This window comes from Passer domesticus, chromosome 18, assembly GCF_036417665.1.
Source record: "Passer domesticus isolate bPasDom1 chromosome 18, bPasDom1.hap1, whole genome shotgun sequence".
Taxonomy (NCBI): domain Eukaryota; kingdom Metazoa; phylum Chordata; class Aves; order Passeriformes; family Passeridae; genus Passer; species Passer domesticus.
Genome location: NC_087491.1, coordinates 5,514,210 through 5,539,625, shown reverse-complemented (window position 1 = coordinate 5,539,625; position 25,416 = coordinate 5,514,210). Strand labels below are relative to the sequence as shown.

The 25,416-nt window shown below is 50.8% G+C and overlaps 1 protein-coding gene across 2 annotated transcripts in view; it reads left to right on the top strand.

Annotated features, from left to right (window-relative positions):
• Positions 1-25,416, top strand: part of ASTN2 (astrotactin 2) — a 319,347-nt gene that overhangs the window by 229,802 nt on the left and 64,129 nt on the right. For both annotated transcript variants that reach the window (XM_064393831.1, XM_064393833.1), the window contains exons 18-19: positions 7,955-8,088; positions 9,210-9,358. In XM_064393831.1, coding sequence (XP_064249901.1) covers positions 7,955-8,088; positions 9,210-9,358 — 283 coding nt within the window. The remainder of the gene's footprint in view (positions 1-7,954; positions 8,089-9,209; positions 9,359-25,416) is intronic.

The following is a 25,416-nucleotide window of genomic DNA, read 5'->3' as shown; positions in this document are numbered from 1 at the left end:
TTTCAGTTTCCATGCTGGGTGTCTGCTGTGGACTGATTTGTGGTATTTCTTTGTGTGCATGTCTGATTTCAGCTAAAACTGACCATTTCCAAGCAGGAGATGAGGTGAAAATATATTACTTTGCCCATGTGAAATGAGTTTAAAAACTCTTTATTTCCATGTCAGTGGGAATTGCTGTTTTCTTCTTGCTTTGAAGCAAGGGCCTGAAATGTAAAGGGCTCCAGGAGTTTTGCCTTTTGCTATCCAGGGAGAATTTGTCCAGAGGAAATGTCCTCAAGGTAACTCTCAGCTCTGTGTGATCTGCCCTTCCAGCCCAGCTCCAGCATGACTCCTGCTCCCAGCAGTGGGGAGAAACAATCTCAGTATGAGGAAAAGTATCAGGCCCCTCTTTTCCTTCTTGTATGCAGTGAGAACTATGGACTGAGATCCTGCTAGGAGTTTCTTTGTTTCCCCCTGTGGTTTAATAGTGTTGTCCAAAGAATTTGCACCATCACTGGTCACTGCAGCCTGGCTGGGGACTGTGGCAGTGCTGGAGCTTGCCAGGGTGAAGGAGATGTTTTTGGAGGGTCTAGCAGCTCTTGAAGGATTTTGTTAAATGTCTTTTCTGGTGTGGCTGTGGGTGGCAGGTTTGACAGGAAGGACTCTGCTGAAGCAGAGGCAGTGCTGGAGTCCCCCCTGCACCAGTCCCAGTCACCTGGTGAGATCCAGCTGATCCAATTCTACAGGACCAGTGCTGTCACAGCTCCAGTGCTCTCAGTCTGAGTGCTCACACTGGGACTTCCAAAGGTGTAAAGAGACAAAGAAGCTGTGACCTTGGCTGTCATCTCCCAGGGACTTCTCTGGAGCCCTTTGAATCCTGCATCAGTTTTGATCAATGCCAGCATCTCTCTTCTGCTTTCTTTGTGCTCTGCAGCAGTGCAGACATCACAGTGGTCCCTCCACATGGAGCTGGGGGAGATTCTCCACTGCAGGGCTGTGGAGAAAACCTCCACCTCTGTCAGTGGCTGGCCATGCCCAACAGCAAAGAGCTTCTCTCTGTGATGGGGCTTTCTGCTGGCAAAATGCTCTCAGCACCTCAAGGGCTGGATGCTGTTCTGTGTATGTGGTGGGAGAGAAGAGAGAGGTGGTGACCCCAGGTGCTTTCACTTTGGGGAACATCCTAGACTCAAAAAGAAGAGCTGCTCCTCACCCCATTTATAGTCCTCCTAGGTTATGGTGACTTTCCTCCTCCACCTTAAACATAGTTCTGCCAGCCCTCTCCCCATAGGGTGGGCACCATGTTTCTTACTGCCCAGCACAGCCCTGGAGTGCACCCAGAGGCACAGACTGAGAGTGAGAGCAGAGGTGTGCATGATCTGCAAACGTCCTTGTCCCTCACAGGAAGGCAGGGAACACCCTGCTTCCCCCATCCCCTCCCAGGAGCATCCTTGACAGGGATGCACATGTGTGTGTCCAGAGCCACGGGGCAACTGTGGCCAGTGGAAGGGAGAAAAGGCAAGGTATGCTGGGCAGTGTGGTCCCTCCTGTTTGTGATCTGTTCATTTTTCCCCAAAAAAACCCTGCAGCAAGCTTCTGTAGAGCAGCTCAGCCAGCTGCAGAAATGCTTAGAGGGTGGTGTGGTGAGGGGGGTGTGGAGAAGGGAGGCAGGAGAGATCAATCTCGCTCCTACTGGGATATGGACTCAAACTCCTGCTGTGTGTATTTAAGGAGACAAATGGATGTGGAGCCTGGATTTTTAGGAGACCCTTAGGACCTTGCTTTAATTCGAAAATTGAGTAATCTCAGCATTTGCTGCAGCCATGGCCTCCTCACGGCACACATGGCCCAGCCCATGGTGTGGGGGCTTGCTGGGGGGCATGTCCCTGTGCTGCTGGTCCCACTGGCCTCAGCAGGAGCCCAGAGCGTGCCTGGGACCCTGGCAGGGCTTTTGGAGACAGCTTCTTCACGTGCTGGCACTCACCAGCTCGGATGACTAGTGAGGCTGGAGCAAAATTCCCCATTTTTTCCCCCACTCCTTGCCCAGGAGCCATCTCCTGCAGAGCAGAGCAGAGCAGAGCAGAGCACGGCCACCGCTGTCCAGTGTCCCCAGGCTGGCAGGGTGTCTTTAGCCAGGGTGAAAGGTGTCCCCGAGGCCATGGGCTCAGTTTGCCCCAATCCAGCACCGATGGCAGAGCTGCTGGAGGACACACAGCTTCCCCAAAGCAGCCCCTGAAGGCTTGGGAACACAGAGCCAGGGATTTCTTCTTCCACTGCCAAAGCTGGCAGGGAGCCTGGGCCAGAGGGGACAGTGTTCTTGTGGTCAAGGTGAGTTTTTTGGCTTGGTCTGGGGTGTGTTTCTTTTTATTTGTTGTTGTTTTGTTTGAATACCTGCTAACTGGCCCTTGTCCTCCTCCTCTGGCCCTGGAGCATCGTGCTGCAGCTCCAGCCCCATCCAGCTCGCCTCTCCAGGGGAAGAATTGCTGCATTGTCACGCCTGGCACGGGCTATAATGGGGAGCTTTGTGCCGAGGTGTGAGAGGAGCCGGCTCCCCGAGAGGGCTCGCTGCAGCGCACAGGGCTCTGATTTCCCCTCTGATTTCCCGGGTTTTACAGTGTCCTCTGCCGCTCCCCGGGACCCTGTTATTCTGTAAATAACAGAAACCAGGATGCTGCCCGCCCTGGGTCCCTCCCAGCACCCTGACCTTTCCAGAGGACCACTGATGTCCCTTTCCAGGATGAAGTGCTGGTTATGCTGCTCCCGGGGGAGAGGCAGCCAGAGGCAGGGAGGGTGTGAACAACACAGGATGGGATCACCTGCCAACAGCAAAACTCCATCCTCCTTTGCTGTGAACCTGGAGCAGCAAAACTCCATCCTCCTTTGCTGTGAACCTGGAGCAGCAAAAGTTCATCCTCCTTTGCTGTGTGTGAACTTAAAGCAGCAAAACTTCATCCTCCTTTTCTGTGAACCTGGAATAGCAAAACTCCATCCTCTTTTTCTGTGAACCTGGAGTAGCAAAGCTTCATCCTCCTTTGCTGTGAACCTGGCCTTTCAGACACAAACTGCATGATGCTGGAAAGACTCTCTGGCCTGGGAAATCCTTAGCTTTCTTCCCCCCCCCCTTTTTTGTTTGTTTGTTTGTTTTTTGGGGTTTTGTGGTTTTTTTTTTTTTTTGTTTTGTTTTGGTTTTTTCTTTTCTTTTCTTTTCTTTTCTTTTCTTTTCTTTTCTTTTCTTTTCTTTTCTTTTCTTTTCTTTTCTTTTCTTTTCTGGTTGTTTTTTTTTTTGTGTTTTGTTTGGTTGGTTGTTTTTTTTTTGTTGTGGTTGTTTTTTGTTTTTTGTTTTTCTTCCCCACTTCCAGAGATGTCTAGACTAAGGAGTGGCATTTACCTCCTGTGAACAACACTGAGCATTGCTGGAAGGGCATGGAAGGCTTTTCCTCCAGCCACCCTGCCATCATGGTAGTGTCCTGTTGAGGCTGTGAAAGCCCTTCTTGAGCCTCCATCCTCCTCCAGTGTCCCCTGCCTGTGCCTGAGGGAAGGTGGTGGTGTGCAGGTCCCATCTCCATCCTGCCAACAGGAAAGGACAGGATGTGTGTGTTTGCTGCCATGTCCCTGGACATGGGATGGAGCCTGTCCACTGACTCAACCTGCTTCCACACTTCCTTCTCTCCTTCTGCACTGAGAAGAACAAAAAAGCAAACAGAGACTGGGAAATCAGTGCAAAATCTGAAATGAAGCTAAGTTCCAGCTTCCAGCTAATCTCCTTTATCTGCAGCCCATCTCTGTCAAGCCTACATGTTCACCTGTGATTTTTTTTATCTCCCTGTATTTCCTTTTTAATTTTTCCAAAAACAGAGACTGCATCCTAGACTCAGCGAGACAGATTTCCATGTCACTGTCATCCATGGAGAAGGCCAAATATTCACAGACAAGCACCTAACACATGCCCTTTCCAGTATCCCATCTGCAAGCACCAGCCCTGTGGTGTGTGCTGAGTCCTGCAAATGCTGATCTGAAAGGTTCCTTCATGTCCTATCACTTTCCTCTCCTGGGATGTCAACAGGCAACCCACAGTTAGAAATAACTTAATGCTTCTCCCTCCATCAGCCAGGTCTAACAGAGGACAAAGGAAGTGTTCTTCTCTATTCTGTTGCAGTGTCTCAGCTATAAAATGGGGCCAAATGGCCTCCCCCTGAGCACAAATAACAACAGGAGAAAGATCCATATGCAATCGAGTGTAGGATAAATGTGCTTAGCTGATCGTTTGTTTCCCTAATATTTTTTTTATGAATAGGCTTAGCTTATGGTAAGATGGGACTTTATGGTCCTGTAAGTCTTGCTTGTGTCAAAACAAATGAACTAGCCATCCTAGGGGGGAACTATCAATCCAATATATGTGTGTGCATGGGTGTGGGGAATCAGACCTATTATACCTTTAAGAGCAAATTAGATGCTGTTCCTATGATTCATAAAGCTATATATCTAATGGCATGACTCGTCATCTAGAAAATAAACGTTTCGAGCCAGTTTCTCATCTCATAAATTTCCCCTCTGGCACCGAAGGACATAAACTAAATGGGCTGACTCACAGGGAAACAATACAATTTGGATACTTTTAAATGAGAGATAAAATTTCCTTAGGGCACAGAGGGGTGTTGGGGTCCCGGGGAGTGGTTGGCAAGCACAGGACAGTGCATTGGGGGCCACTGCCATTCCCATGGGATCACTCACTCCTGGGGAACCCTTCATGATTCCAGACCCTCTTGGGCCTGTGAAAACATGACCACCATGATGAAGAATCCAAAATGGAAGTGGTCATGTTTGAGATGGACTTGTGTAGGTGCTGTCTCCTGGCAGGGAGAAGCCCTCACTGCACGCTCTGAGCATGGCAGGGAAGGACAGGAGGTGTGGAGAGCTCAGCCCAAGGCAGGAGGAGAAGGTGGCTCTCAGCCAGCAGAGATCAGGAAGGTCCCTGTGCATTCATTCCCTCCTGAAGCTCTCCCAAAGGCTGCAGCTTCCCATGGGATGGATCTCAGCACCTTTGCTGCATCCTTGTCCATCCCTCTTGATCCTCCTGTGCCACTGGGGTCCTTGTTTGGGTAGCAGCTGCCATTCCCTTCTTCTGTGTGATCTTACCCATTTCTGCTCCCCATCAATTTGCTCTTGATCCTTCCCCACTCCTCAACACGCATCCCCAGCATCAATGGGAAAATCCCAGGAGCTGCTGTCTCAAAATTCCACTGGAAAGCAAGAAAAGCCATAGAATCCCAGAATCACTGGGGCTGCAAAAGATCTCCAATACTGAATCCAACCTTTAACCAATCACCCCTTGTCACACCACAGCACTAGTGCCTCATTCAGTTGTTACTTGAACACCTCCAGGGATGGCGACTTCACCACTTACTTGAGTGGTGAAGTCCCCTTCCAATGCTTGACCACCCGTTCCATGGAGAAATTCCTCCTGGTGTCCACCCTGAGCCTCCCCTGGCCCAGCCTCAGGCCGTTCCCTCCCCTCCTGTCCCTGTTCCCTGGAGCACAGCCCGACCCCCCTGGCTGTCCCCTCCTGTCAGGAGTTGTGCAGAGCCACAAGGTCCCCCCTGAGCCTCCTTTTCTCCAGGCTGAGCCCCTTTCCCAGCTCCCTCAGCCTCTCCTGGGGCTCCAGCCCCTTCCCCAGCTCCGTTCCCTTCTCTGAACACACTCCAGCCCCTCAAGGTCTTTCTTGTCATGAGTGGCCCAGAACTGGGCTCAGCACCCACGTGTAGCCTCACCTATTCCTAGCACTGAGGAACAATGCAGGGACAAGCCCTGGCTGCCTGGCTCTCCCAGCCTGGCCCTGACATGAGTCAGGACAGAGGCAGAGCCGTAAGGGGTGGTCATGCTCCCAGTAACCTGGTTAGGGGGTGGAGGTGTGCTCGCTGTAATGAGCACAGCATCCATCCCCTAACCTCGTTTGTGTGAAGGGTGACACAAGGCAGATGACAGCTGGGCACCTGAAGGATCTAATTAAAACCTATTCAGGGCTGGGCAGAGCAAGGAGGATTGCTCATCCAGCTAGTGCTTAATGGCAGGAAAAAAGAAAATCAAGGAATTGATTACTGGATTTACTAAAGGGCATGGATGGGGTGGGTGGGGTTTCTTCCCTAAGTCGGGGATGTGAAGGGAGGAGCTGGGTTAGGGGACAGAGAGGGGGTGTGCAGAGTGACAGGATTGGGGCTGGGGGACAGTGGAGCTCTTCCTGGGATCACCCACATCTGTCTTCACCCGCAGCGCCTGTCTGTGCACACAGGTACCTCAGCAGAGGGTATTTATCTTTCTTCCTATGGAGAGCACATGCTTCCCCATCCATCTGCACACAACTTTTGCTGCTCCTTCCCTGCACGGACCCGCTGCTCTCTCTCTGGTGTGTCTGCATCCATTTATCTGGGTGTCAGATAAACTCCTCTCTTCATCCCTCTCTCCAATTACTTTGGATGCCCTTTCCAGCCTAGCACTTCAATTACTTTCTAGAGAACAGAGTAAAATAATGTCACATTTTCTTTCTTTCACCTGTTCGTTCCTTCCTTGGGTTTTTTTGGGTTTTTCATTTCATTTTTTCCATCTGGAACAGTCCCATTTTGTAAATGCCTGGAAGCAGAAAGTTTTGCAGAAGCAAGAGCCTTGAGGCACCTTGTTAAAGGTGCCAGGGGTGTTTGGGGAGAGCGACAAAACCCTGGACAATGGCAGCCCTGACGTCAGACTCTATTTATACCTCCTCCTTTCAGAATCCTCCCTGGAATGGCACTTTTCCTAGAGCTTTCTGCTCAGTGCTGCTGACTGAGCTGTCCTTGTGCTCCTCAAAGGGCACAGATTTATTTCTAGGCGTACCCTTGCAGCACAGGCCATATCACCAGGGCCAGGCTTCCGCAGGCAACTTCTCATGGGAAGAGCAGTGTTGCCACAAGTAAGGCTGCTCCATGTGGATGAGGATCCGTGGAGGTGTTTCAGCTCCCAAATATGCCTCTTGAAAGGCCAAAAGCATTAGAGCTTTGTTCTAGTGGCTGGTGTTTTGGTGTTCTGATTATTCCAGATGGATGTTGTGGCTTCGCAGGGTTGGGTTGGATGTTGGCTCTGTGTGTGTGAAGGAGAGATGATTTTGAAAGTGGAAGTTTAATTCCAGGTGAAGGGTAGTGTGACAAACCACAATATCCATATGGTCCAAGCTGCAGCAGGGTATAGAGTGAGGGATGCCCCATCCTGTGGTGTGGGGACTGACACCAAGCACCCTGAGCAATGGGATGAGCACAGCAGGGACACTGAGGGGTGAGACCTGGATGGCTTTGCCAATTTTGACCACATTTGTTATTCCAGGGATTCATTGGTATTATTAGCAGCAGTCAGGGTGGCTCCTGGGGACATCCTGCAAGTATTTTCCAGGTTTTATTTTTTCCTTGCAGATACTGCTGTTTTGCTTGTGAGTGTTCCTTAAAAAACTGAATAAAGCAGCAGTTTGCTTGCAGGAGGGCACTTTGTGTGAATAACAAACCTGTGAGAAGGATGGAAGGGGGTCTGTGTTGTTGGGAATTTGGGCATTACTTTATTCTCAGAGGGACAGAAACAGCTGGGCAGAAGGGCACGGGGAGGAGTGGAACAGTTTCATTGTGCACAGCAGCAGTGTGCAGGCACTGTGTGCATTCTGTTCACTCTCACAGAGGGACATGCTTGTGCTTCTTCAAGCAGCTCAGGAGATCCCCATCCCCAGTCCAAAAGCATTCAGTGATGAACCAGCATCACTCAACACGTGGGAGTTAAGCCCAGGGAGGTGAAGGGCCATGCCCAGGGCCATGCAGAGAGGCCGTGGCAAAGCTGGGGAGGACACATTCCCCCACCCATCCCGTATTTCCTGATCCCGGGGCTCTGCACAATCCCCCCCCCCCCGATGCTGTGCCAGATTTCACTGAGTCTTTAGCACACATGTTCACGCTTTTTGTTCTCACATCAGGCCTTCAAGGGAGCCCTGATGAGCTCATACTGGTGCTCTGGGAAAGGTGATGTTATCGAAGACTGGTGCAGGTGCGACCTCAACGCCTTCGATGAGAACGGCCTCCCGAACTGCAGCCCTCTCCCTCCGCCTGTGTACGTATCGCTGTGAGCCCTCTATGCATCACCAGCCCCTTTCCCGTGGGTCACAGCCCCCAGAACCACCCCATTTCCCAGAGGCTCAGCCCATGGGCACATCCTTCTGCACCCTTGGGGCTGGGGGCTGCACTCCAGCCCTCCTCACTGTGTGACTGATGTCTTTAGGATATCCTGGCTCTGGCTGTGGCCCTGGAAGGTTTCCTTATAGATTTTCATCACCTGATTAGCAGGGCTTGTAGAATGGGATTTCAAATGCTGAAAGAAATGGAATTACAGTGCAATTCATTGTGGCTTGTCAGAGCAAGAGCAAATCAGGAGCAAACTGATGGGGAATTAGCTGAGAAAGCAGGAAGACTGGCTCCAGCAAGCCACAAGGAGCAGAACACCTTCTTATGAGCCAATATCCTCAGAGGGGATTCATTTCCCATCTCGAGTCCAGCAAACATGCTGTGTGTTTGGAGCCAGATTCTCCATAGCCCTGTACTTGGTGTTGTCATCTACCCTGGAGCAGAGGGAGTGGACGCCTCTGCATTAGCAGAGCCAGGAGCACAGAGCTCCTCTGCCTTCATCCCAGCCCACGTTGTTCCTGCTCTGGGCAGGAGCTCCTGCACAGCTGCCCTGCTCTGGCTCTCGCCCACGCCCCTCAGAGGTTTGCAGCTGGGTGAATTCACTGCTTCTCCCCCTCTCTCCCTCCCTCACCTTGGCCATGCAGACCTGACCCTTCCCTCCTGTGGACTCAGCCCTGCTGGGTTTCAAGAACTTGGATCTTCTCCTGTTTTGCTCCTGGGGTGTTGGTCCTTGCTCACCTTGCTGAAGTTCAGCAGCTGTCCCAGACAATGAAGGCCCCTTTAGATGAGATATTTGGGGTTGCATGAGCTTGCCTTCCCCAGGAACAGGGGGAGGCTCCCAAGGGCACACATTGCAACAGGCTGGACTCAGCTGAGCTTCAGCTTTGTGATGCTCATGGGTGCTCTGCCCCTGTGACCTCTGTCCTTGGGGCTTTGTGGGCACACCCACATGTGTGAATGGGGGCCTTTGAGGGGTTGTGCTGCTTAGAGATGTGGATTCCTCCCCAGAAAGGGAGCTCATGTCTTGTTTTCTCACTGTCTCCCTCCCAGCCTGCGGCTCTCCCCCAACGTGGAGCCCTCCAGCACTGTGGTGTCCCTGGAGTGGCTGGATGTGCAGCCTGCCATCGGGACCAAGGTGTCAGACTACGTCCTGCAGCACAAGAAGGTGGATGAGTACACAGACACAGACCTTTACACAGGTGGGTGACACTCAGTGAGGGAGGGCAACCTCCTCGTGGTGCAGAGGGCGCCTGGTGATGCTTCCTGTGCCCTACCTGGCTGGGAGCAGCTGCTTTGGTGGAGAATTGAGCCAAGGTGTTACATGAGGTATCAAACCCACTCCATTTAGGAGAGGTTTCTGGAATCTTCTGCAGAAATGGCTATTTGAGGGAAAGGGGAATTAGAAAAACACAGTTATGCAGAAGGAAATTATTTACTCTTTTTTGGGCAGGAGAGCTGTGAGTTGGAGTTTCTGAAGTGGGTGTTGATCTGATCAGTCTGAAATGCCACAGGGTGGTGGTTGTAGGGAGAAGGTCATCCCTCAACAGCTCAAGGGCTTTACTGGTTTGTTCCAGTGAGTGACCAGTGGCCCACCTTTGAAAGGACATTTTCAGTTGTCTTGCACACCTATCAGAGGAACTCCAAACTACAGTATTTAGGGAGATCACTTAAAGAGCACAAAATTTCTCCAGGAGAACCTGAAACTTCCCTGGGTTGGAGTTTAGTTCTCAGGCTTGTATGAGTGCTCTACACCTTAAAAAGGCTTTGTCAGCAGCTCAATCCATGCTCCAGGAGCTGCTGGACAAGGCAGAGGGCTGTGAAAGATGGGACTTGACTTGGGTAAGTCAATGATGGATTTCAGAAAATAGGATTTGAGACCCTGAGTGATAGCAGTGCTGCAGGGAAAGCCAGACAGAACCTACTGCTTTTTGCTTGAGGATTTTGGATGTAGTTTTTTTTAAAGAAGCCCACAGAAGTTGTCAGGGGCAGCTGGGCAGTTGAAGAAAGCAGAAATTTACCTGGGACAGGGCTGGTGTTGGAGTGCAGGACCTCACAGTCCACATGCAGCCTTGCATGGGCTCCCGGGGCACCCTGGCAAGATGTTTAGCTGTGTTTCCCTCTTGGGAAGACAGGCTCAGGAAGATCATTTAGACCTCACAGCCACAGGGAAGTTTCCACCCTCTCTGTTCACCTCAAGCCCATCTATTCTGCTTCTGCAGTGTAGATGCCACCATATCCACAAATCATGAGCTTCAAGAGCTGGCCTGTCTCTGTTGGAGAGAGCCACATCCCCACCTGCTGGGGGGGTCCAGCTGTTTGTGGAGACCACTGAAAGAAGAATCAGGAATCTCCACAAGCAGGAGACCTGCAGGAGGTCCCTAGTTCATACACCAGTCCCATCCCTTGGGACCTTTCTCCTACATGTTGCCAGCATCCCCTCCCAAAGCTGCCCGATGTGGCCATGGATCTGGGTTATGTCTCTGGCTTCATGGCATGGAAGAAGGTTTGTTCTTTGTCTTGGAGGGGCACCTTGCAGTATTGGAGAAAGAAAACAAGCCACCAAAGGAGGGGCTTTGTTTTGGATGGGGATTCCAGATTGCTCACACATCAGTCAGGTGAGGCCAGACCAGGGAAACATGGGGTTTCTCCTTTGAAGTGCCTGGATCTTTGCCTGGCAGCCAGAGTAGGAAATACAGATTATTATTATTATTTTCCTTTTATGACTGCCATGTGTTTGACAGGCAATTGAATTCATTGTGGGGAGCTTCCCTCCCCTCTGCCTGCTCTGGGGGACTGTTTGGGACAGAATGACCCTATTAACAATTAAAGAGAAAAGCCAATCCTAAATCTCTCCCTTTTTTTTTTTCTATGTTGTTTATAACCAAACAACATTTCTGTCTTCATTCCTTTCTAACCCTACAGGCCTCCAATACCAGATGACTTGATTCCTTTTATACCTTGTGTAGATTTGCAGAGGTGCTGACTGCCACAGATCCCTACAGCCAAAAATCATGTACTGAATATCCCCATGCCACCATCACCCACCTATCCTGCTGCGCCACAGCTTCTCCCCTCTGAGCAGCATCCGCAAAAACAATAACTCAGCCTCAGAGGGGGAATCTTTGGGAGGGGAGTGTGGGATACGAAATTTGGATGGCTTTTGATGCATATGGGCAGATCTTCCTTTCCCATCAGTCTCCCAGCTGCTGGCAGGGAGGAGCAGGTTGTTCCCATTGCTGGGAGTTACATCACAGGTATTTGCAGAGGGGGCCAGCTCTGGGCTGGGAGGATCTGGCAAGGATGTTTTAGGGCTCTTGAGGATGCTACCACTCATCCCTTGGAACTCTTGAGTTTAAATGAGTGGGTTATTTGTACTTGGACAGTGGTTTTGTTTGCTTTATTGCAGTTGTAAACATTTCTTACTGTGATTCCTGGTACTGACATTGGCTAGAGCTCTGCCAACCTGTTCTTCATTCCCATGGCAAACTAGGTGGTAGCTGATCCCAGCCTCACCTGCCTTCTGCCTTCCCCCTGCCTCTCAAAATCCTCCAGCCTCTCACCCTTGCAAAACTCCTTGGCCTCCGCCTTGTTCTGCAACTGGAAGATGTAACCATTCCCTTGAGCCAGAAACCATTTGTTCCTCTTCCTCTTGGAGCAGAGTCAGGAGGGAGTTTTGACACTGGTCTAATGTGGGTCCCCTCTGCTCCCTGCTGGGCTCCACATGAGACAGGGATGCTGCAGGACAGGGCCAAGGCAGCCAGGAGCCTGCGTGGGTCGGTTGCCTTCAGCTGTATGAGGTTTTTTAAGAGGCTTGTTACTGGTGCTTAGAAAAACACAGCCCTTGGCCCATCTGAGGCGGAGAGGAGGTGAACTTGTGTGTGAAACAAACCACGCTTTCAACACCAGCGCGCGGGGAGCGAGCGGCTCCGCGCTCGGGAGCCAGCCGGGAAGACGGAGAGCAATTACATCCCAAACTGTTTATTAAAACTTGTGGAAATTACTCATAACTCCATGTGTGCGACGGCTTTGTAGTTGAGTGATGCTCTTTGTTTGAACGTGGGGCTCTCAGAGAGGGCGTGAGCCACACATGTGTGTGTGTGTGTGTGTGTCTGTGTGTGTGTGTGTGCAGCCAGCCCGCCAGCGCATTATGTCATGGACCAAGCAGGCGCTGCACTTGAGAGAGGGAGAGGGAGAAATGTGTTTTACAGGGTGAGGTACAAACTGAAATGGCTGTGAACATCTGGAACTGATATTAGGCTTGGAAAATGTTTTCTGTCACTCCAACACTCCTCTGGAGGAAGGTTTCTGAAGTTAAGAAGCTCCAAAGGGGATGAGGGGGAGGGATGAGGGGATAACATGGCTGTGATGCAAAGTGCTTTTCATGTCTCCATTCTCTAAGCCAGGCCGTGTCCCTGCATCTGCCAGACTTGTCACCTGGGCTATCACCACTTTTTGTTGTTGTGGCCCTGGCTTAGGAGGTCCCCTGGACCAGCTGAGCCCCCCTTACCTGAGCCAGCCCCGCATGGGGAGTGCAGCATCTTCCAGCCTGTGCTGGAAGACAGAAGGATCCTTGCCCTGGTTTTAGGGTTGGGAGCTAGGGAGCTAAGCTGGAAAGCCTTGTCTGAAAGCTGAAGGGTGAACTCCTCAGGAGGGAACAGGCAGACCTATGCCTGGTTTGAGACCACCTGGACTTTCTCTGGTGCCCACCTGGGAGGTCACACCTACCTGCATTTGGGGAAGATTCTATGAGTTTGTGTAATGCAAGGTTTAGAAGTAAAATAGTGCTTTGAATGTGTTTTTAGAACATTTTAGGGGATTGTTGGGTGAGGAGGAAGGGCTGGGCTTGGCCCTGTGATGGGTTGGGGTTTGTGGGTTGGGCTGTGTTTCTCCTGGGGTGTTGGCTGTGTTGTTGCTGTGATGTTCTCGGTCCCTTTCTTGAAGTTTTCTCCCTGGTGCAGTTTTCTTCCCCTTGTGCCCACATCTCTGTTGCTGCTGGGTCTCTGAACACTCATCTCTGGGGGCTTGAGGGGGCTGCCAAGTGCCTGCACAGGGCATGGTGAGGAGACTGGGGAGGGGGTGGTTTGCGGGTATCTCAAAGAACTTTGCTGGTGGTAAGTCAGACCTTGCACACTCTGACTCTCCCTTAATCTGCAAATGGAGGGGACAAAACAAGACAATGAGATAAAATTCCTTCCCTGAGGTTACAAGAGCTGTGAATTAATCTCAGCATGGGGCAGTGCTCACCTGTGAGGGCAGAGACAGGTGCAGGTCCTGGATCCCCCAGCTTTGTGCCCTGTCCTGTGGTCACTCTCCATGGACCCTCAGGCTAACCACTGAGCCAGTCTGCATCCCCCAGTCTTTCACCACCACAGCCCTGGATGTGAGCACAGCACAGCAAGAGCTGTGTCCTTGAGCATGAATCCATCTCTTCCTGCCTGTGCCTCGGTATCAAAGTGGGTTCAGCTGAGGAGATGCAGAGAAACAAACACCATTTGCTGTCCCCGTGGCTGAGGGTGACAGCGAGTGTGAATGAGGTGTTGTTCCGATGCACTGCTGCCTCTGTGCTGCTGATGGCAAATCACAGAAGGATTGCGAGGCTCTGCCCCTCTCCCAGCCCTTCATCTTCTGCCCTGCTCTGTGCTGGCTCCCACACTGTGGTTTTGCCCGTTTTCTGTAGTACTTCAAAGCTGGGTGTGTGCTGACAGCTGAATCAGAGGAGCTGGGGACATTGTGGGGCTTTAGCTGAACAAAGTATACAACAAACAGGTAAACAGCTCACTGCTTCTGGTTTGGGATGCCATGTCCAAGCAAGACAGGTGAGGTCTCAGCAGAGACTCACAGGCTTTAACTCTGAGCATGTCAAGAGATCCTGGCTGCTCTGGGGTCTTTTTGCCAGGGCAGTGACCATGTTCATAAGAAGTAGCCCTCATCCAGAACAGCTTGCAATTCTCAAAGAAAGGAGAACAGGAACACAGCCTGCTGAGTGAGCTTGTTGGAGACCTCAGAGCAGGAGAATGCAGAGTCTGGCTGCTGGCTTAGAGCCTGTGCTGTGCTGGGACCCTTGAGACACAGGACTGTGGTGTGGAGCAGAACCAGCAGGTAACCTGGGAAGGTGTCTGGACACCAGACAGGGCAGGAAGACGTGCAGGAGTGGAGAGAATGGTTCTATAAAACCTGTGCACATCACCATGCTGGCATTACAGACTGCTCTGGAGCAGAGCGCTCTGCAGAGCAGCCTGTGCACAGCATCATGTCTATAAAAGAAAGAGGTCAACTCAGAAGGCTGAGTGTTTTGTACACTTGCAAGTTGTGCTCTGAATTGAGGCTCGGGAGTGTCTTATTTATAAATAACTTCACAGTTGTGACATGTCTGGATGGCTGGGGATGTATGGATATAGCTATGGCAACCAGCTCTTCCAGACACCCTCTTGTGTGCAAGCTGTGCTGCTACTGCTCTGTGAAAACCTGGCCTAGGCTGGGAGGAGAGGAGAAAAGACTGTCTGGCCAGAGCACATCCTGCTCCTGTCAGAAAGGAGTCAGTGCAATCTCCATGCAACCACGCTGCACTCCCATTACAAGCCTTACAATCATCTTTAAGAGTGCTGACTGACAAACTGGCCACCACAAAGAGCAGCAGGAGGAGTTGACACTGCCCTTAGGAATCTGTAGGAGCTTGAGGTCCAGCCAGCAGCTGGGTAAATACGTGAACATTGCCCCTGCCTCTTCTGCAGCTAACACATGGCTAAAGATGTTTTCAACACCCAGAGTGCCCTTCTTGAGTGCTGAATCCACTTCACTTGTTAGCAGAAGGAAAGATGATTCAAAAAGAAGCCTTTGAAGTGAAGGTCAGGTTTTTGGAAGCTGCTTCCTGGGATGTGTTTTGTAATAGAAACAAGCAAGTGCTTAATTTTGGCCATTACCCTTGCTGTGAAGCTCAGATTTCTCTCTCCCTGGGACAGCTATAGTTATTTCCACCTACCAGTGTCATTTTTGTATCCTGGAAAGCAGAAGGGAGGTGGAGGGTTCTCAACTCTCAATTAGGGTTGAGTCAGTTGCTGAAAAATTTCATTAATTCACATTTCCATATGGTTGTTCCAGGGTTTTTTATTTTTATCTGCCCAGACACCTTTTGGCCAGAACTGGGCATTATCTTTGCTTTCTCCCAAATCACTTTATAGGTGGAGACCTGGGACCGTCTGCCCTTTTCCTGCTGTCTGCAGAGGATGGAGCAGCCTGGCTGGTGCCACGAGTGTGTCATGCACTTCAGGAGCACCGTGTTTGCCAAGGGCTTTGTGCTGTCTGCTCAGAGCTGCCTCTCCCTCAAGGACAGCTGTAGATGCTGCCTTCTAGCTAAGAAGCCTCTCAGCTTCTTACATGGCAGTTAATGAGGCCAGTCGTGGAGTTTTTTTACTAGTCTGTAATGTTATCCTCTAGGATTAAGTTTCTCCTGATCTGCAAAAGTCAAGGCCACAAATCCATCTTGTCAGAAAGCATCAAAAGCCAAGGCTGCTAACACAGCCAGATGGATAACGGCATGTGAGTGCAGAGCAGTGGAACTTTTTCATAGGAGTCTTTATTGACTAGACAGGCTTTTTTAATCAATAAACTGTGGCTGGAATTTGGAGGGAAGCACAGTCTGTGTTTGCAAAGCTGGTGCTTGGCAATGCAGCCCTGAGCTATGTGGAAAATACAGGCTCTGGGGCATCCGTGGATGCAACACAACCTACTCTGGGAGGAAACTTGGGCATTCTCACTGAGCAAAGAATCTGGGTCTTCCCTTTGGATGGGCTCTCAGTGATGCCCAGACTGAGATCCTCTGCCAGGGTAAGATCTTCCTGGAGATTTTGCACATTGCTCTCATCCTAGCCAGAGCCTGGGATGATATCCTGAATGGGATGGGGAATCTGCTTTCCAGTCCTCTGGCTGCAGCTGAGGTTTCCCATGCATTCAGTGTTGTCAGGTGGCTGAAACACAATCCAAAAATTTAGGTAGGGTCCCTCCACACTTCTCTGGAAGGAAATAAGGATAGAAAAGAGATCCAAAGAGGCACAAAGAGTGCCTTGGGACAGCCTATTCTGTTTGAAACCTCTCAGCCCCAGCACTGGAGGTGCTCTGGGGATGTTGCAGTTGTCCTGTGCTATGAGCGTGTCTGGTGCCTGCTCTCTCCTGCCAGCATCAGCTCTGCTTTAAATGTGCCATTCCTCAGGCACATCCCTGTTCAATGGTGGCACCAGCCTTTCCCCTCTGCCTCTGCCAGGCTGGGCTGGGCACAATGTATGTCCTGAGAACCATCATCCTCTGCCCACCAAAATGATGGGGCCTCTTCTTGTTGGGCAGTGGCTCAAGGTGAGGTCTGTCATCTATTCCCAGTGTTGTTCCAGTGTGAGGGAAGTTCAGTAAAAAGGGAGAGGGATTAAACCTGAGTCAGGGGATTTACCAATTAAAATATCTGCTCCTCCTGCAGGTTTCATATGATACAAGAGAGACCCTCTCCATCTCCCCTGTGACCCCCTCCCAGTTTGTTCAGCTTGCCAGGGATTGAGATCTGGCTCTTAGAAGTAGAGGGGCAGCTGGGTCTAGGTTACATTTTGTGCTGTTTAGATAGGATAAAGCTTTCCTCCCTGTAATTGGGTGATTGGACTTGTGAGGTTTCCCAGATATTAATCTGGAGACCCTAGAGGGGGTCAGATTAGGTTATGGAGACATAATAGGAAATACTGCTCTGGCTGGTTTGGGTTATGGGGGATAGGGTGGATACTCTGCAGCATTCCCCTGCTGGGTTCCCTCTAATGGGGCCTGCACAGTGGGGTCAAGGAACAGTCTTATCTCAGCATCAGGTTGACTTGGGCTTTGCTGGGAGCGACTCTTGTGAACTCTTTCCACCCCTGTAATCCTGCTCTTCCAGAGGACAGGACCATGACCCCTCCTTTGGAGAAGGGAGGGGTGGGTGGTGCTGACCTGCTGCTGCTCGTTCACAGGGGAGAGGGAGTCTTTTTCCAAATGGGTTTTGTGTCCCCAGGATCCTTGGGATAGCAAAACCTTTATGCTCTGAAGTGCTTTGTTTGGACCAAGTAAAGATCTTCCTCGTTGCTCCCCCATGTAGTGCCAGTAGTGGGGAAGGGGTTGATGCAGCCCAGGGGGGATCATTTAGTGAGCATTTAAGTGCATGTGCCCCTCTGTCCCATGTGAGAGATGTATTTGAGGAAGGGTGTCATGTCAGTCTAGTCAGAGCCAGTGAGATGAGCTTGTCCCTGTGGCCAAATAAGTGTTTTGGAGTTTGGTGAGGAGCCCTGCACTGAAGCAGCATCCTGAGGTGTCCTGGAGAACCCCCCACATTTGTACTGCATTGGTTTTGTGGGTTAAAACCCCCTCCCATTCCTGCTGTGTTCTCCTCCTGTGTTTGGGAGCAGGACACAAGTTCTGCAGAGACAAGGCTGACTCCAGGCACCAGTCTGCAAAACTCCTTCCAGCCCTCATTTCTTTTTATTAACAGTGAGATGACAGATAGGGGATGGTCATTAATTTAATAAAGGATGTTTCTGATCACGACTGCAGAAGCAAGATCCTGAGGTTTTCCATGGTGGTCTGATGACTCACCCTGATGAAACAGGGTGAGGCTGGCATAGGAAATACCTCACTGGAGCTTGGAGTATGGCACAGAGCAGCCAGGCTTCTACAGTCATTCTGCCATCCTTGGCTGGGCTGTCCTAGCACCTTCCCAGTATGATGATTACCCCCACTGGGAAAAGCTGGATTTCAGCTCCAGAGATACCCGTGGACCCAGTGCAGCTGGGTGAGGCTCACCTCCTGTTTCCCTGGTGCCTGCCCTGAACACCTGCCTGGGGTGATGGTGGAATCAGGGAATGTTGAGGTGTGGCTGGGGGACCCCATTCCCCAGCACCCCCTTTGTGGCACACTCAGGAGGGCAGTGCAGGCTGTGCTGTGAGAGGAGAGCTTGCACAGCATAACAGATAATACCTGGCTTTCCTTTATCCTGTTCTGTTGTCTGTGAAAGTCAATAAATCTCATCAACTCCATTGTTCAGACCAGGGAATTGAGGCCAAAAATCATGTGTGGACTCTAAATCCAGAAGAGCCAGTAAAGAGCAAGGGCTCACAATTCATGTACAATTAACAGTTACTGTGCTGGCTGCTCTCAAGCCCCTGAAGTTCAACTCTTTGGCTGCAGATTTTTTCAGATCTCAGTCAACAATTCCTGTAGAAAGCCTTGGAGTTGTTCTGGTAGATGGGGAGTGCCAAACACAGGTGGATGTGTCCATGCTTCTGGGACACAGTGAGCAGGAGTGATATGTACTCCCAGCATCAAGGAAACCACCATGTCTGCCCCACCCTGATGCTGAGCTTTCATGAAAAAGACGTGGCCACCCCATCTGCCTGCCCTGGGGTGTGCCAGACCCTCTGGGGACAATGTGCAGTGGCTGCAGGGATTGTTCCTCCTCAGCATCCTGACTGGTTGTGAGTTTTCCCACAGCCTTGTAGCTGTTGGGTAACCCCAGGAGGGTGGGATGGTGTCTGTAAGCACAACCCCATCTCAGCACCCTCCCCTCTGGGGATAAAGGCATGAGCCCATTGTCCCTTTTTGAAGTCAAGGGACTTTGATATCTCCCAGATCTTTTACAGTCCTCACAGATGAGCTCAGAGGAGCTGCAGTAGATGCTTAAAATTGGGTGCTGCAGCCCTCAGACCTCAGGAGTGGCTGTCCATTCCCTTCCCAGGGAAGCTGGGAGGATTTTTAGTGCTGGCTCTGCCTGGCTCCAGCTCCCAGCCTGCTTGCTCCCTCCTGTCCCCAGAACAGGCAAGGCATGTCAGAGCTTCTTGGGAACTGCTGAGAGGAGTTCATGAGCCAGAGGGATGGCCTGTGATAGGGGAGGGGACATTGGAAAGCCACCAGTTTGCTGGGATAGTGCCAGGGGTGGGTGGCTGGACAGGCACTGCAGCTGTGTGAGGGTCGGCTGCTCGGCATCTGCTGTGAACTCCAGCTGCAAACAGCTGGAATGTCCATGGGAACACTGCACTGGGACCAGCCCCACTCGGGTCAGCCAGCTCCCCTTGACTCCCAGCCCTGGGCTCACAGTGTGTGCTGCAGGGAGGGTGCTCTGCCCACAGAACTGAGATCTGAAAATAATCTGCACTAAAGTGTGAACTTCTGGGGCTTGAGAGCAGCCAGCACAGTAACTGTTAACAGTGCACAAATTTAGAGCCCTTGCTCTTAACTAGCTCTTCTGGATTTAGAGTCCACACGTGATTTTTGGCCATTTCTGCTGAGTGCCTCAGTTTCCCAGTCTGAACAGTGGAGCTGGTGAGATTTATCAGTTTTCCTTCTCTGAATGGTCAGTGGTGGGCACAGTGCTGTGGGTGCAAAAGCTGGGCAGCAGGGTTAGGAGGGGAAATACCTTTTTCCCTGCCCCTGTGCTCATCCTCAAGCACATTCCTTTTATCTGCTAATAAATATCAGTCATAAAACAATCCAGATTTATCCATAATCCTGTTAGAGCCTTTGACTCTTGCTCCTGTGACTCCCGGCAGCTCTAATTACGGATACTCACGCCGGTGATTAATGACTTGGTTCATCCTCAGTGGCACCAATTTTACATCTGCAGCCTGATTTCCCCCCCACAACAATTTATGTGAGGGCGAAATAATCCCTGTTAAAAACCAACAGCACAGAAATGTGGTGTTGGCATTGTGCCTCCATCTGGCCCTTCTGCATCCTGTCCATCCCTTCACTCATCTCCCCCCCAGCCTTTTATCTCCAAGAGAACGACCCTAATTGCCTCACACTCTAATTTTACTGCACTGTATCCCATAAATCACTCGGACACATGGAGCATTTTCCTGCTCCTTAACAAAAGGAGTGGGATTTTCTCCTCTGCTGCATGTTTTACAGGTGACTAATTGCATCAAGGCACCTTTGAAGCAATGACTTCATCAATTGCTCATCCTGCAGACACATTGCTGGGTTTGTATGCCTGATCAGAATCCTGCATTTATTAGGATTAATTTATTCCCCAATCATTTTTCATCCACCACAAGGACAGGAAAGTTGAGTGATGTTACTTGCTCAGCTACGTAAGCACGATTTCTTGCCTCATTACTGAGCCTGAGATATTTTTGCTATACACTGAAACTTCTCCAAATGAAAATGAGTAATGTTTCGTCTCGGAGAGAAGTGCTCCCAGAATACTAGAGAAATCAAGTTATTTCAGGGTGCCTACAACTTGGCTTTGGGTATTCATCACTTCCTTTCTAATTTTGCCCCCCACATTTGTCCTGGGGCACGTCTGTGTGAGCAGTAGCACTTCTTGGGCTTCAGACAGAGTGAGCCAGGGTGAGTAAGACGATGTTTCTCTCACCTAGAGACCATCCAAAATGGTCTTGTTGTCCTGTGGACACAGAGCTAGGGTTGTTCAGGCTGGAGAGAAGAAAGTTCCAGGGCCCTTCCTGTACCTAAAGGGGCTCTAAGAGAGCTGGAGAGGAACTTTGGACATGGGCAAGGAATAACAGGGCAAGGGGGAATGGCTTCAAACTGACAGAGGTCAGGGTTAGAAGGAGTATTGTGAAGAAATTCTTGACTATGAGGGTGGGGAGGCCCTGGCACAGGGTGCACAGAGCAGCTGTGGCTGCCCCTGAATCCCTGGAAGTGCCCAGGACAGGTTGGACAGGGCTTGGAGCAACCTGGAATAGTAGGAATTGTCCCTGCCCATTGCAGGGGATTGGAACAAGATGGTTTTTAAGGTCCCTTCCAATGTAAACCATTCCATGATTCTGTAATTCTGTAGGTTAGCAAATCCTTACGAGGCTGCAGGAAACACTCTGGGTGTATGGCTGAGTGTAGGGTGTGGCAGGGCTGGCAGTATGGAAAGGGAGGCAGTGGACACAGGCTGAGCATCTCCAGGGAGGAGGATCTGTAACTGCTGGGGACGGAGAGCAGTAAACACGGGCAAATTCACACTTTTCTTAAAGGCTGTGGTCAAGTTTTTGTGGGAGTAGTGGCTGATAATGACTGCCAGAAGACCTTGACTCAGCAGCTAACCTCCCACCCCCACAAAAGCTCCTCTTTTGGGAAGAAAGGAGCTTGTTTACATCCAGGCAGGAATTTTGCCTCTGCTACTTCCAGTCTGGTGTTCATGAGTTCTCAGAGGTGGATTTTGCAGCATAGATTATGGTCCAAATGGGGTTGTTTTGCAGCAAAACTGGGTTTGGGACTGGTTTGGGGCAGATGTGGCAATGCTGTGGAGCCTCACCTGGATGATGTGCAGAGCTAGGATGAGGAGGTGCAGGAGAGAGAAGCACTAGGAGCAGATGAGTTCCTTCTGTTGTACTGGGAAGAAGTGCAGCACAGCACCAAGGGGCTGGGAAAGGACTTGTGCAGTGCTGGGGATCTGTGTTTGGCAAGAGACCAGGGAAAAATAGAGGATGGCTTTGGAGAACCTGGAGAGAGGACCTGGGAAACACACCAAAGCCTGGCTTCGTACAGGGTCATGCTTATTTGATTTTGCCACAGCAAGCTGGCAAGGTATCAGCTCTTCTGATGGCAAATCTGCTGTCCTGTGGGATGTCCAGCCTCAGTCCACATCTCGTGTAATGGGACTGGCTGTAGAGCCCTGGTCCCCAGCTGGCACCGAGCTCTGCAACCCCACTCTCCCTCTCGCCCCGCGGAGGGGCTTGGGTTGGGCTGGATTAAGAGGGGTCGGGGTGGACAAAAAGAGGGAGAAAAATCGTGTTAAGGAGCAGAATGAGCTGGTAACTGTGGGTCTTTGCCTACAGAGGGGGCTCCTGCACTGCCCAAGGCCATCCGGGCTGGGAAGGCAGGAGAAGGGAGGCAGCGGCTGCCAGCTGACCTTTCTCAAACAGTTCATGGGTTTCCAGAGCAGCCGAGGTGTCAGCGGTGTAGAGCAGTCACAGCTTCCCAGTCGCTGGAGGAGGAAGGCAGGGGGCACTCGAAAGGGGAGGAAAAGGCTCAGTCCTGGAAGGGTGGAAACCTCCCAGCCCATTAACTGTTTCTCCACAGTTTGGAGAGCAAACAAGGGGCTGCTTTTCTCCTGCACCAGCTCACCCACTCCCATCCTTTCTGCCCTCCTCTGTTCTGCCCCTGCCTCGCTTTCCCTTCCTTTTGTAAAGGCAGGGCCTGGGATGGTGAGGATTTGGGTGGAGAATCAGCTCAAGCCCAGCAGCCCTGCCCAGAGCAGCGTGCTGGGGAGCAAATTCTGCCTCGGCACCCGGAGCCCCGGCGTCCCCAGCATTGTGTCTGTGTGCAGAGCCCTCTGCTTTGACCAGCTCCCTGCAATCACACTTAATTAATAGGCAGGGACCCCCAGAAAAACCTCTCCCAGCCCTTTCTAAGCAGCGTGTAGCGGGGTGCTCTGTGCTGTCAGATCTGCCTGAAAGCACATTTGTCTCAAGCCAGGGAAGGAGCCATGGCAGCCTAAAACTGAGGCACTTTTCCCTCGCAGATGACAAAGCTCGGGAGTAAATTAGCAGGCAGAGTCTGTGAAAGGAAATGTTTCCTTAAACGTTTCCATAAAAGCTAATTGGCCTGTAAGAGCAGCATACCTGTGGGCCGCTGCCTCCCGGGGTTCAGGGCTTGGGGAATCTATTCCTGACTTGACTAATAATTTTCAGTGTGACTTTGAACAGGTCATTTCAGTTCTTTGTGCCTTGGTTTCCCTCTCTCTGAAATGAGGAGAATACTCCCTTCCAGAGCACTGATAAGGTTTAAGTACTAAAATTTTATTGCTCCGTTGAAGATCCTTGGCAAAGGGATATTACGCAGATAGAAGGTTAATGATGATGATAGGGAGAGAATAAAAGAAGAAATTGCTGTTTTATTTTTATTTTGTTCTTTAAATGATGTTTAATAGCCAGTTTTCGATTGAGGAATAAAACCTAGTCCCCTGTGACCACCAAATTATCTTGCAAATGCTGGTTTTTGCATGCTCTTAAAGCTTGCAGAGAGAATGAGGAGCCCTTCTCTCTGCTTGTAGGAGCAATCAGCAGGAGATGGCCTTTTCCCAATTAGGGAGCTTGTCTGGATTCCTGGATAACTGAGGGAGCTTCCCAAGAGTCCTCCACCAGTGGCGTGGGTCTGACAGGGGCTGGTGCTCACTGTGGGGCAGCTCCTTGCCCATGGCCTGAGCAGCTGGAGGAGCCTGCCTGAGGTTATTGAGTGGGTCAGGAAGGCCAGGCTAACAGGACTTTACCTCTGCCAGAGAGAACTAAAGGCTGAACTGAGCCATTACCCCCACAAATTCACCCCACAGCTTTCCAGAATAATTTCTGGGCGAGCACATCCCACCACTGTGATGAGCCATAGAGCCAAAGCACCCACTGCAGAGCCTGCGAGCGTTTGCAGCGATGCTGAGGGCTGGGAGGGATCCCTGCAGGGTGGGTGCCCACCAGTCCTCCACTGACCCCACAGCCCTGCCCTCAGTGCCCTGCCCTGCCCAGTTTGTCATCCTCACCACAGCCACCGTAGGCTGTAAATGTCAACCACAACGGAACCGGCGCAGTCTGCGGCCAGGACGTTGCTTATTTATTCCTTTTTTCATTTGTTTCTTTCACAAACATCAGCTATGTCAAGAATGGCATGCTCGGCACCCCAGACTGTTACAAAACCTAAGGTCAAATTCATGGTATAATTGTGGCTAGGGAAAAGGACAATATAGATGTGTTGGTCCCTGGTGGGTGAAGCGTGGGGGCTGGAGGATGCTGTCTCCTCTTTTTCCACTGGCTTTGTGGATGAGGATTTCCTGTCCTGTCCAGCCATGGGGTGGAAGCTGTGTCTGTGAAGACGCACTCATGGTGCCTGTGCTGACTTTTTCCTGCTGAGTTCCATTCTGCAGGAATACTCAGTGAGATGGGGTTTGTGAGGGAAGGTTATAGCTGTTGTTTGGCCAACTGTTCTACCTGGAGAAGAATATGGGGAAAAAAACATCAGGTTTTGGACACATATTCCTCTGTTAGTCAACAGCTAATCCCAAACACCATTCCCCCACCCTCCTCATGCTCCAGTGGCCCATCTGGGAGGTGTGAGCCCTCTGCCCACTTTGTCTATCTCCTCACACATGATCAGACCCCTCTGGCTGGTGCTGTCTCCTCATGGAGGTTCTCACTGTCTGTTCACCATCTGCCCATGCCAGGAGCTGAGGAATTGAGGGCAGGAGAGCTTGGGGCTCTTTCCTGGGGGAAGAACCCTACCCCAGAGCCTGTCTTAGGATCATGGAATGGTTTGAGTTGTAGGGGACCTTCACAGACCATGTAGCCCAATTCCCCTGAAGTGAGCAGGGACATCTTCAGCTAGACCAGGCTGATCAGAGCTCCATCACTCAACCCCATAATGTTAGTCCATTCCTTTTCCTCTTGGATGTTGACCTCTTTAATATCTCTGAGTTTCTTCTCAACATTTTCAAATTAATCACCTCCACAACAGGCTCCTCAGCAAGGATCCTCTCACTGTCCCCATCTCCTCATCATGTTCTCTCAAAGCTTTCTCCCAAACCTTCCATGTGTACACAGAGCCATTTTTCTCTTCATCCTTGTGCCCTTCTCCCTCATTCCTCCATCTCTCTCTGGATTCTCCAGGCTGTGACTGGGAGGGGTTCAGCTCAAGGTGCAGGGTCTGTGCTGGGGAAAAAGGCCATGTTCCCCTTATCCCTCCCACCTCAATAAATAACATTGTGGTAAATTTGTTGAAGACATGGGTTGACTTTGGGATTTTTGCCATCTGTGTCTGAGCTGTGATGGTGACAGTATTTCACAGAACATTTCAGGTTGGAAGAGACCCATAAGGATCATAGTCCAGCTCCCTGAGGCAGGAGTTGTCTGCTCATATGTATGCACATAAAACCTCTCCCAACGAGACCCCAATCTCTCTTGGGACCTGCAGGATGAAACAGTCAATACCACTGCCCAGGAAAAGGTCACATTGCATCAGTAAAACTCCTCTTTGTAAAGAACAGGAGCTCAGTCTGTCTCTCTCTTTAAGAGCCAGGCTGCAGGTTGTTGCCAGAGGAGCTGTTTGGGTGCTTGGTTTGTGTGATAGATGATGGGGAAAAGCTGGAGAGAAGGTCCCACAAAGTCTGGGTTTGCCTTCTCTCCCCCCTGCAGTCTCCCTGCCCTGCTCTGGGTCCCAGTGCTTATTCATATCAGTGATAAACCCAGCCCTTTTTTGACCTTAAGTGATGTTTTAGGATTTCTTTTATTTGTGGACCTTGCCTTGGCCTTCTGTCACTATTTGT